At 36.0% G+C, this 9,548-nt stretch overlaps 1 protein-coding gene across 2 annotated transcripts; it reads left to right on the forward strand.

Annotated features, from left to right (window-relative positions):
- The first annotated feature begins 419 nt into the window (after window positions 1-419).
- On the forward strand, window positions 420-7,417 carry LOC134867703 (B-cadherin-like). Of its 2 annotated transcripts, XM_063888479.1 has the most exons (17): window positions 423-595; window positions 1,052-1,171; window positions 1,263-1,409; window positions 1,538-1,682; window positions 1,774-1,943; window positions 2,082-2,213; window positions 2,306-2,488; window positions 3,032-3,348; window positions 3,443-3,585; window positions 3,671-3,895; window positions 3,983-4,210; window positions 4,352-4,476; window positions 4,591-4,641; window positions 4,776-4,838; window positions 5,293-5,337; window positions 5,845-5,913; window positions 6,006-7,417. In XM_063888479.1, the coding sequence occupies exons 1-17, from the start codon at window positions 539-541 to the stop codon at window positions 6,264-6,266; spliced, it is 2,481 nt and encodes an 826-aa protein (XP_063744549.1). In that variant the 5' UTR covers window positions 423-538; the 3' UTR covers window positions 6,267-7,417. The 2 variants fall into 2 exon arrangements, with proteins under 2 accessions (XP_063744559.1, XP_063744549.1); XM_063888489.1 differs by lacking the exon at window positions 2,082-2,213 and having other exon boundaries at window positions 420-595.
- The last annotated feature ends 2,131 nt before the right edge of the window (window positions 7,418-9,548 follow it).

Genomic DNA, 9,548 nt, shown 5'->3' on the forward strand with positions numbered 1-9,548 from the left:
CACACACACACACACGCACACACGCATGCACGCACACGCACGCACGTAGTTGACAAGGATCAGTGAAATATCAAAGGAAAGTCCAAGGCGTAACTGTCTGTCTCGTCCTTTAAGGCATTTATTGTTTCAACATGTATTTTATTTGTGTGTCTCTGCACCATTGTAAAGCACTTTCTAAGCTTGCTAGGAAACAAGCTATTCAAAGATAAATGATATAAATGATTACATTGTCATGCACAGTGTAAAGGTATAGTAACATAATAACTATTCTCACATTTCTCTAACAAAAGTGTTACAGACTAAATATATATAATGCATTTTGACACACACACACACACACACACACACACACACACATTGTGTACACACCCAGCTGCTTATCTGAGATTCCAGGCTGGACCCGCATGTGTGACATCTACTATTACACAGGCCCTGCCCCCTCTCAGGTAAACTGCCACTGTGAGTTGCATTTAAACTTTAATCCAGGTGCATCACAGCTTGAGTCTAAAAACCAAGGGACTACTGACTATGACAACACATGAACTTCATACTTTATGCTATGGATAAAATACGCCCTGCTCTGTTCTTCATACTGGTAAGAATGTATCTTTTGCATGATCTAATATTGGAATATCTCAAACAATTCTAACTTATTACTATAAAATAATAAAAAATTCATTCAAGTTATCTCTTACCTGCATGATGTCTTCTATCAAAATTATGTTTATGTGATAATATGGTCAACATGATGCAGGTAAAATGTTCAATTTTAGATTAAATTAAGTTAGTTTATAAATTACAAATCAAATTATAAATTATTATAATAGTCAATGCTGAAAGCACTGGTTAATTCTGCTAACATTATAGATTACTGACAGACTATAGAGCAGTGCTCTAATGAGGGTTGTGTGTATAAATTAACAGACATTTAACAATGTTTTAAGAGTTTCATCATCTTTTCTGTTGTTGTATGTATAAGTAATCACAATCTTGAATATACAAAATAAGCTCAAATGTACTTAATCTGATGAAAGTAATGTTTTTTTTCTAGTGTTTGGTAGTCCCCAGTTCGTCTTTAGAAATCCTGAATCGACAAAAAAGAGACTGGATCATTGATTCCTTCAGTATTGACGAAGACTATGATGGAAGCTACCCATACAACCTGGGAGTGGTGTGTATAAACAGAGAGCCATAATGAGTGGATATGAATTGTATATGTATGACAAGGTCACAGCATTCACTACTATTGTGTTTTTACTCAGGTTCGGGTTGAAAAGAAATTCAGCGTTTTCATGATACATGGTCAGGGTGTGGATATAGAACCCAAAAATATTTTGCAAATCCATGAAGACACAGGATTAGTTACTGTCCATGGCCCCGTCGACTACGAGAATTTCAAAGTTTTAAAGGTGGGAAGGATTTTACAAAATCTGCATTGTTTAAATGATCTCTTGGATGTATGTGTTTGTGTTTGTGTGCACTTGGGCTTTAGAGCAAAGGATTTCATTATGTCACAATTCTTGCTATTGCATTACAGCTCACGTTTCAGGCCTTTGATCGAAAAAAAAAGGAAATAGACACACAGCTTGCAGTTGAGATAATAATTAACGACGCAAATGACAACCCTCCAAAGTTTGAGCCTGATAGGTACGAGGTTACCATAGAAGAGTCAAAACTACAAGGTAACTTGCTTGTCGATTCTCAATCTTGACTGTTTCTATTGTGAAAAAATATTATACAAAATAAAAAACTGCTTTCTTCTGATACTGCCAGGCTCTGAATTGCTTATCATTAAAGCAAGCGATGACGACAGCAATGAGCAAAACAGATTATTTGATTTCAAAATAATCTCAGTCATTCCTGAACCAACTGACCTGGAGTTCTACTTAACACAAGTCCAATCAACTGCAACCATTTCATTTAAAGGATGTCTGGACCATGAGGTGAGGAAGCTCATTGCATAATGGCATAATTATCAAATTAACAATATTTAAAGTTCATCTCGGAACTTTTATCTTCTTTAATTTGAATGATATGGCTAAATTATAATATATTTAATACTATTTTTTTAAACTAATCAGATAGCCGAGAGCTACATCATTAAAGTGGAGGCCAAAGACCGTGGAGAAAAAGTCCAGCTCTCGAGCTTTGCCACTGTCATTATCAACATAAAAGATGGAAATAACCATCTACCTGTGATAACAGGACAATCAGTGAGCAATACTTATTTCATTTACCTTGATAAAAGTATGGTTATATTTCAGCAGTCAATTTTCACTATTACATTTTTATTTTTCTATTCCAGGGTACAGGGAGTGTGAAAGAAGGGCAGGAAAATGTTCTTGTTAAACGTGTGCAAGTTACAGACCAAGACGAAAAAGGTTCATCGGCCTGGAGAGCCATATATCAAATCGAAGGAGACGAAAACGGGAACTTCAAAATCACTACTGATCCTGAGACAAATGAAGGACTGTTGTATGTAGAAAAGGTATTTTGTGTGTAACCATACTGATTCTTTCAAGCTCAAATTCCAAAGTATTTAGAAAAATATATAAAACACAGGCAACACGTTTTTTTTTTAATGGACATTTATGCTACATGTCTCTCCCTGTCTGTCCCTCTCTGTCCTGTCTATCATCCGCCAATGTAATTTATAGCATAAAGAGCACAGATAACGTAACCAGTTCCAAGTAGTTTTCAATGGGGTGCTGTATTCAACATCCAATACATTATGCTCTATTGTTGATAAATCACTTTTGATCACACTTAGCATTAAGTGTGATCAAAAGTGATTAGCATTAAATTAAATAGTTGATGAGATGAACCGCAGCAGTGCTAACAAATGCTAAAGAGAGGGAAACCTTTAAAAAATTGCTACTATTTGTTGGGATACTTGTTTTTTTTGGTACTATAATTAAGAAATTGCCAACTATCAATGACACACTTTATGGCTATTAAAAGGGTTTATGATACCAAGATACATTATGGCATGACCTTCAAAAATTCCTTTCCTTTTTTATCTTTTTAACAGCCTCTGGACTATGAAGACAGTCATGAAAAACATTTGAAAATCAGTGTACAGAATGAGGTGCCATATTTCTCATGCAAGGTGCAAAAAAAATACACCGCCGGTCTTTGGGATGTCATCACTATTGGCGGTGGTACTGGGAAAGAAACAGCACATGTGTCCACTACCGAAGTGACAGTGATTGTGGAGGATGTCAATGATCCTCCAATCTTTGACTTAGCTGAAAAACACGTTACGGTGGCTGAAAATACCAAGGCCGGGTTCTATCTGGCAACATTTACAGCTACAGATCATGACACTTCCAGTGCCAACACATTTGTGTAAGTCATGAATTTAGTAGCTGTATGATCATCTCACATGACTACAATTATTTTGTCAATAAATAACTTGAAAAGGCCTGATTGTGTGTTTCAGATACACAAAAGCAGACGACCCGGCTGATTGGATAACAGTGGACCCCAAGACTGGAAATATAACCACAACCAAGATAATAGACCGAGAGTCCTCCTTTGTGAAAGACAATATTTATAAGGTCGCAATATATGCTGTTGACAATGGTATGACCTTCAGGACTATTAATATGTTCTTATTTAAAATGTCTTCACCAATGAAAATGCACACTAACCCTTTTTTGGTCACCAGGTGTTCCTCCATTGACAGGGACTGCAACCCTCAACATCCATATTATCGATGAAAACGACAATGTTCCACAGTTGACTGAAAGAAATGTGGACATTTGCCAATCTGATAAACTCTCTTGGGCCAACATCACAGCCTTCGACCTAGATCAAGACCCTTATGGTGGACCTTTCTCCTTCAAGCTCCTGGAAAAAGAGAAGGGCAAGTGGAAGTTTGACCGTACACAAGGTAAGAAAAAATAAATAGACCTCGAAGTCTATTTTGAACCGTATGGAAATACGAATGACAATATCAAAATTAATGTTTTATGTACAGGGTATACAACCAACCTGGTGAAGGAGCACACAATTCATTCTGGAGAGTACGATTTGGTGCTTGAGGTGTCTGACCTCCAGGGCGAGAAAGCAGTTTACAACCTGTCAGTTGTTGTGTGTAACTGTGTTGACATAACAAAGCCAAATTGCCGCAACCGCAAAGCTAAGGTCTCTGTAGTAGGAGAAGGAGCGCTTGGGATCATATTTCTTAGCATGCTACTGCTTGCAGGTAGGACACAAGTCTTAAATTGTCAACAATATGTAAAGATTCCCTTTAGTTAAAATGGGGGTAAACATATTTCGCAGTAAAGTCACTTAGGACATAAACTTATATGAATTTATCTGTATTTGTGCGGTCTTTGTCTTCCAGCTATGCTACTCTTGATTTTTCTGCTGCAATGTACGAAGGAGCCCTTACCAATGCCACCTCATAATGATTCAAGTTTAGGACAACTGATACAGAGTAACATTGAGAAACCTGGAACTGATTGCCAAGTAAATACATTTTTTGCTAAATGAACCTGAACTTGATCACCTCCCATCAGTGATACTCTCACTTTAAATATGGAAGAATAGCTGTAAAAAAACCCTGTTTTTGACTTTCAACAGGTGAATTTTGGGAATCCCAGTCAGAATCACAAGAAATTTCCAGAACAGCCAGTAAGTGAAGAAAAGTATACATACATTTAATAAGAGGCCATTCTTCATTTGTTATATTAATGACAAATGAACACTAATTATTTTCATCTGTTAACGTGAGGTCATGACTTCACATTAATTTGTTTTCTTTGCAGTCAAGTGATGGGACATGGTTTGATCCCTTGAAAAGACCAGAGCAGAGGGACCCTTGGTACTGGGTACAGACATTTGTTGTTATTATTATTATTATTATTATTATTATTATTGTTAATTAATTAAAGGATGTATCCCAGAGTCAATAAATCCAAAGAAAAGACCAAAACCAGCAATGAATTGATGTGCCATAGAACTCCATTGGTACTATTACAAATTCAGAGTGACTGGCTGAAAATTGTCCTCAATATACTCTCAAGTAATTTTGGAAGGTACATTGCAGTTTCTGTCTTTAAATAAAATGATTTATTTATGAAAAGTTCTGAACTTTTGTATTAACCTATTGTTTGGGAACAAATGAGCTTGGGGCTTAAAATCACTGACTCACACACTCTTGACTTTGGTCATTTCATATTTGTTGACGACCAGAGAAAATAGCCAGCCCAATGTTGTGTAATGACAAATGAATAATGGATGGTTATTGGAATTATCATAAATTGACATGTTTTTTTTCTCCAGTTGGCAATGGAGCAAAAATATCGATTTTGGTATTCTTGGCAGAAGGTACAATTATTATTATTATTATTATTATTATTATTATTATAATAATAATAATAATTATTATTATTATTATTATTATACCATCATTGTTATTATTATTATTATTATTATTATTATTATTATACCATCATTGTTATTATTATTATACCATTATTATTGTTATTATTATTATTGTTATTATTATTATTATTATTATTATTATTATTATTATTATTATAATACCATCATTGTTATTATTATTATTATTATTAAAGAAGAAGTTGTACAACTACAGAAATGTAGAATTATTAGAAGAAGCAGATTAAGAATTTCACTGAGTCATTACATCTTGTAGTTTATTCAAACCTACCACTCATAGAGTGGATCAACAATAAGAAACTATCACATAAGCGCTATGCTTGGGGCAATGCTGTCCTCACTACCGTCAGGACTTTTGCTGTGAAATGTTCCATCATTTATATCTGATGTTATTCACAACTGAAATCGCATAATCTACTTTTAATTTCCTAGGCTTTGGCTCTCCACGACGGAGACATTAGTGCGTTGCAACATACAAACATACGCCCAATACTACAACAAGTACGAAAACCATTTCATCAATTGTTTAAGTTCTGTTCATTGTGTTACTTTTTTAATAATGTTTTCTCCTTTTGTTTACTTTTATTCTGTAGAAGCTGTATGCCCTCAGTGCACCAGAAGAGGAGCTGGGTGATTATGATGCTCAGATTTACGCTGAGGAAGGAGACGATAATCATATCTTTGATCTTGATGCCATCTCCATCCCTGATATTGCCTTTGACCAAGACCTTGTCCTGGATTACAGGTTCAATACTCTGGCTTCAGTCTGCAGGTCGAGTAAGAGCACAGCCTACAGTACAAAACTAGATACTCAAAGTTTGAAGAAGCAACTAAGATCCAAGTTGAAAGCCTAAAATGAACACTCCATATCTGAATTTCTTTTTTTTATCAAGTTAGTAATTTCATATAATAAGTTTAACCATATATATGGAGGGGAAAAAAGGAAAACTGGTACATTGGCCAGAATTGGTTACTTTTGTGAAATAAGGTTTGCATGATTCCATTGTTTACAACAGGACTAGCTTTCTTAACTTATATTATTTGGGGATTTTGAAATAATGGACTTTTTATTCTTTCATACAAGCAATCTTCATGGCAGATAGGGAATTTACAGGGTTTCTTGAGGACTAGAAAGCATGAAATAAGGTCTATTATACAAATAGATTTTTTTTTTAACACTTTTGATAAATGGGAAAACCTTTAGCTTCTGATGTCATCATACTCTTTTCAGACATTAAGGTTGGGATTGTGTCATAAGGATGATGACATTTGAATTTACTATTATAACACAGGGGACTATATCTCAGGAGGTTAGCTCTCAAAGCATTGACTGAATATGAAAGATGATCAAAACTGTTCATTTAGAGCAGTTACAACAGTTCAAACTGCAAGGATAATGGCTGCCTATCGTATTTATCTTCAGAAATGTTTTGTTTGTTTAGCCTTTAACTTGCACTTTCTTCAATTTAAAAAGTAATAATTTACTAACCCTTGCCTCATTGGATGTTTAATGTGATTACTGTGTTGAAAGCAACTGCAACTTTCACCCTGTATGACTTTCTTTTCACCACTGTTATTCAACCTGTTTTCAAGAACCGTACAATGTGTCTTAGATAAAATGTTGGTCTGAATTTCATTACATTGAAAGTTGTTGAAATGTAGGGTAATGTCTTGGGGTGTGCCAGGGTCACGGTATGCAGAGTTGCGATTTCGTATCCAATCTGCAAAGGTGTTTCAGTGTGTTAACAAAGCAATTCCAAAAAAGCATGATGAATAGTGATACACCCTGATTCCAAGGTACTATCAGTCAAACATTGCACGGTGGTCATACCGGTTTTGTTTTTGATAGCTGTGATCGTGTGCGGTTTTGTGGGAGTTGCCAAGAAAGACATGCATGTATGTTTTTGTTGTTTTTAACCAACTAACTAATTAACCGTTAAGCCGTGCACACACTGTTTTTCTTTGGAAATAAAATGGTATTGAAAGCTAAAAATGTTGTGGTGAATGGAGATTACACTTGTCCAATTTGTTTACCCAGTTCAGCTAATTCCTCTGTGATACTGAGTGGCAATAGTCACCAAAGCTCATGTAGTCTAACTGCAAATAGTAGCTTCCAGTGCCAGGCACCAAATGGCAGGCAAACAAACTGCTGGTGGATAAAGTTGATGGGCTATTGCAGCTAAGATACAAATAGTTTTTCTCAAGAGTTGCTAAACATGTGAACCATAAACATCTTAGTGGTCCTTTAAATGTTTGATAATAACCAAAATTGTTATTAGATGAGAATATGTCATGAATAACATACATTATACACATGGAATGAATGCACCTATATGTACTGTACCTAATGATGACAGCCGACACCTTTTCCAGACAGTTGTGATGTTGCTGCATTTCACACTTGATTAGCAACAGAGAGGGTGGGATCAGATTTCCCAGACTTCTACGGTATGGCTTTTGATTATCTCTAATCAAAAGCCATACCGTGAGAAACAAGCTAAACATCATTGTAGACGTGATGCCAGAACAGCTCTCTCAAGTTAAGAGGGCATCCTATTGGTTGTTACGCTGTTTAATGTGCAAACAAAGCAGTCATGTAAGTTCCACCAACAGAAAATATGTGACATCCTTTAGGACAACATCAGGGCATCCTTCTTTAAAAAAAAGTAACAACCATAGGTGGTTTATACTGAAACTTTTACCTCTTATTTTTTTATTCTCCACAGTTGCTATTCAATAACCTTCCCCTTCATCTTCCTAAAGTCAGAGTGCTTTCTTTTTGTCTGAAGCTGTTGCAAGCTGTTTGTGTATGTCTCTATAAGCTTGGCTCATCGATCCAAAAATATATTTCTCATACGTCTTTTCATTACCAGCTACTTCAAGTTAGACTACATCCTCTGCTGAACATCATTCTTTAAAAGTCATACAACAGATACTCAATTGGATTAAGGCATGACTAGACTTTTCCATGATACAAATGTTTCATCTCAACCCACTCCAGTGTTGTTTTAGCAGTTTGCTTTCGGTCATGGTTGGGCTGGAAGGTAAACCTCTGTCCAATCTTCAAATCTCTTGAAGACCGCAAATCATTTTCCTGTATTCTTTGTAGTTCATCATTCCTTTAATTATGACCAGTTTCCCAGTCCCTGCCATTGAAAAAACAACTGCACAACATGATGATGTCAGCACCGTGTCTCACTGTGGGAATTGTGTTCTCATGGTAATAAGTGATATTAGGTTTGTGCGAGACAAAGCGTTTCCCTGATGGCCAGACATTTTTCACCTTTTCTTCACATGTCTGATCCCAATGAGTCTTCTCATCAATATACATTTTTCTACCACTTTTCCATAAAGAATAAAGAGTGTATGGCATAAACTTGTCCGAAGTACAGATACTCCGATCTCTGCTTTGATGCTTACCAGCTCCTTCAGGAAGATCTTTACTTTATTTGTTGCCTCTCTGAATAATCCCCTCCTTGCACAGTGCATGAGTTTTGACGGGCTGGTCTCTCTAGCAAGTTTGCTGTGTCTCATATTCTATTCTAAAGGAGGAAATGGTGCTCCGTGGGAAGTTCAAAGTATCTAATTTTTTTTTTTATACCCCAACCCTTGCCCAACCCTTACACTTCCCCACAACTTTGTGTGGAGAGATCCTTAGTCTTCTTAATGCTGTTTGCTTGATTGGTGGGGCAGACTGGGGCTTGTCAGAACAGGTGTATATATACAGATAATGTACCTGAGGAATGTGACAGTTAGGCACTGTAATTATTGCTTTTCTAGGAGGACCCACTTGTTTTAATTTCTTCCACATTAGACCCGTATTACTGTATCAGAATGCAGAATATATTTACCCTTTGTGGTCCTTTTTATAACAAATTCAGGTTTTACAGAGAACTACATAATGCATTGCACAAAAGCATATTTTACCTTTAAACACACATTACTGCTGGCAAACACATATCTGCGTCCTTGTGCTTGTGTAGGCAGGTGAAGAGGAGCGGCAGACTCTACATTATTAAAAATCTTTAACGTTTTTTGAAATCATGCCATATGCATGCCCTCTGCTGGTTTATTTAGGAATTATCATTATAACACAGGACCACAAAATGTTAGAGCATCAAGCAAAACTACAGACA

This window comes from Eleginops maclovinus, chromosome 1 (assembly GCF_036324505.1).
Source record: "Eleginops maclovinus isolate JMC-PN-2008 ecotype Puerto Natales chromosome 1, JC_Emac_rtc_rv5, whole genome shotgun sequence".
Classification (NCBI taxonomy): domain Eukaryota; kingdom Metazoa; phylum Chordata; class Actinopteri; order Perciformes; family Eleginopidae; genus Eleginops; species Eleginops maclovinus.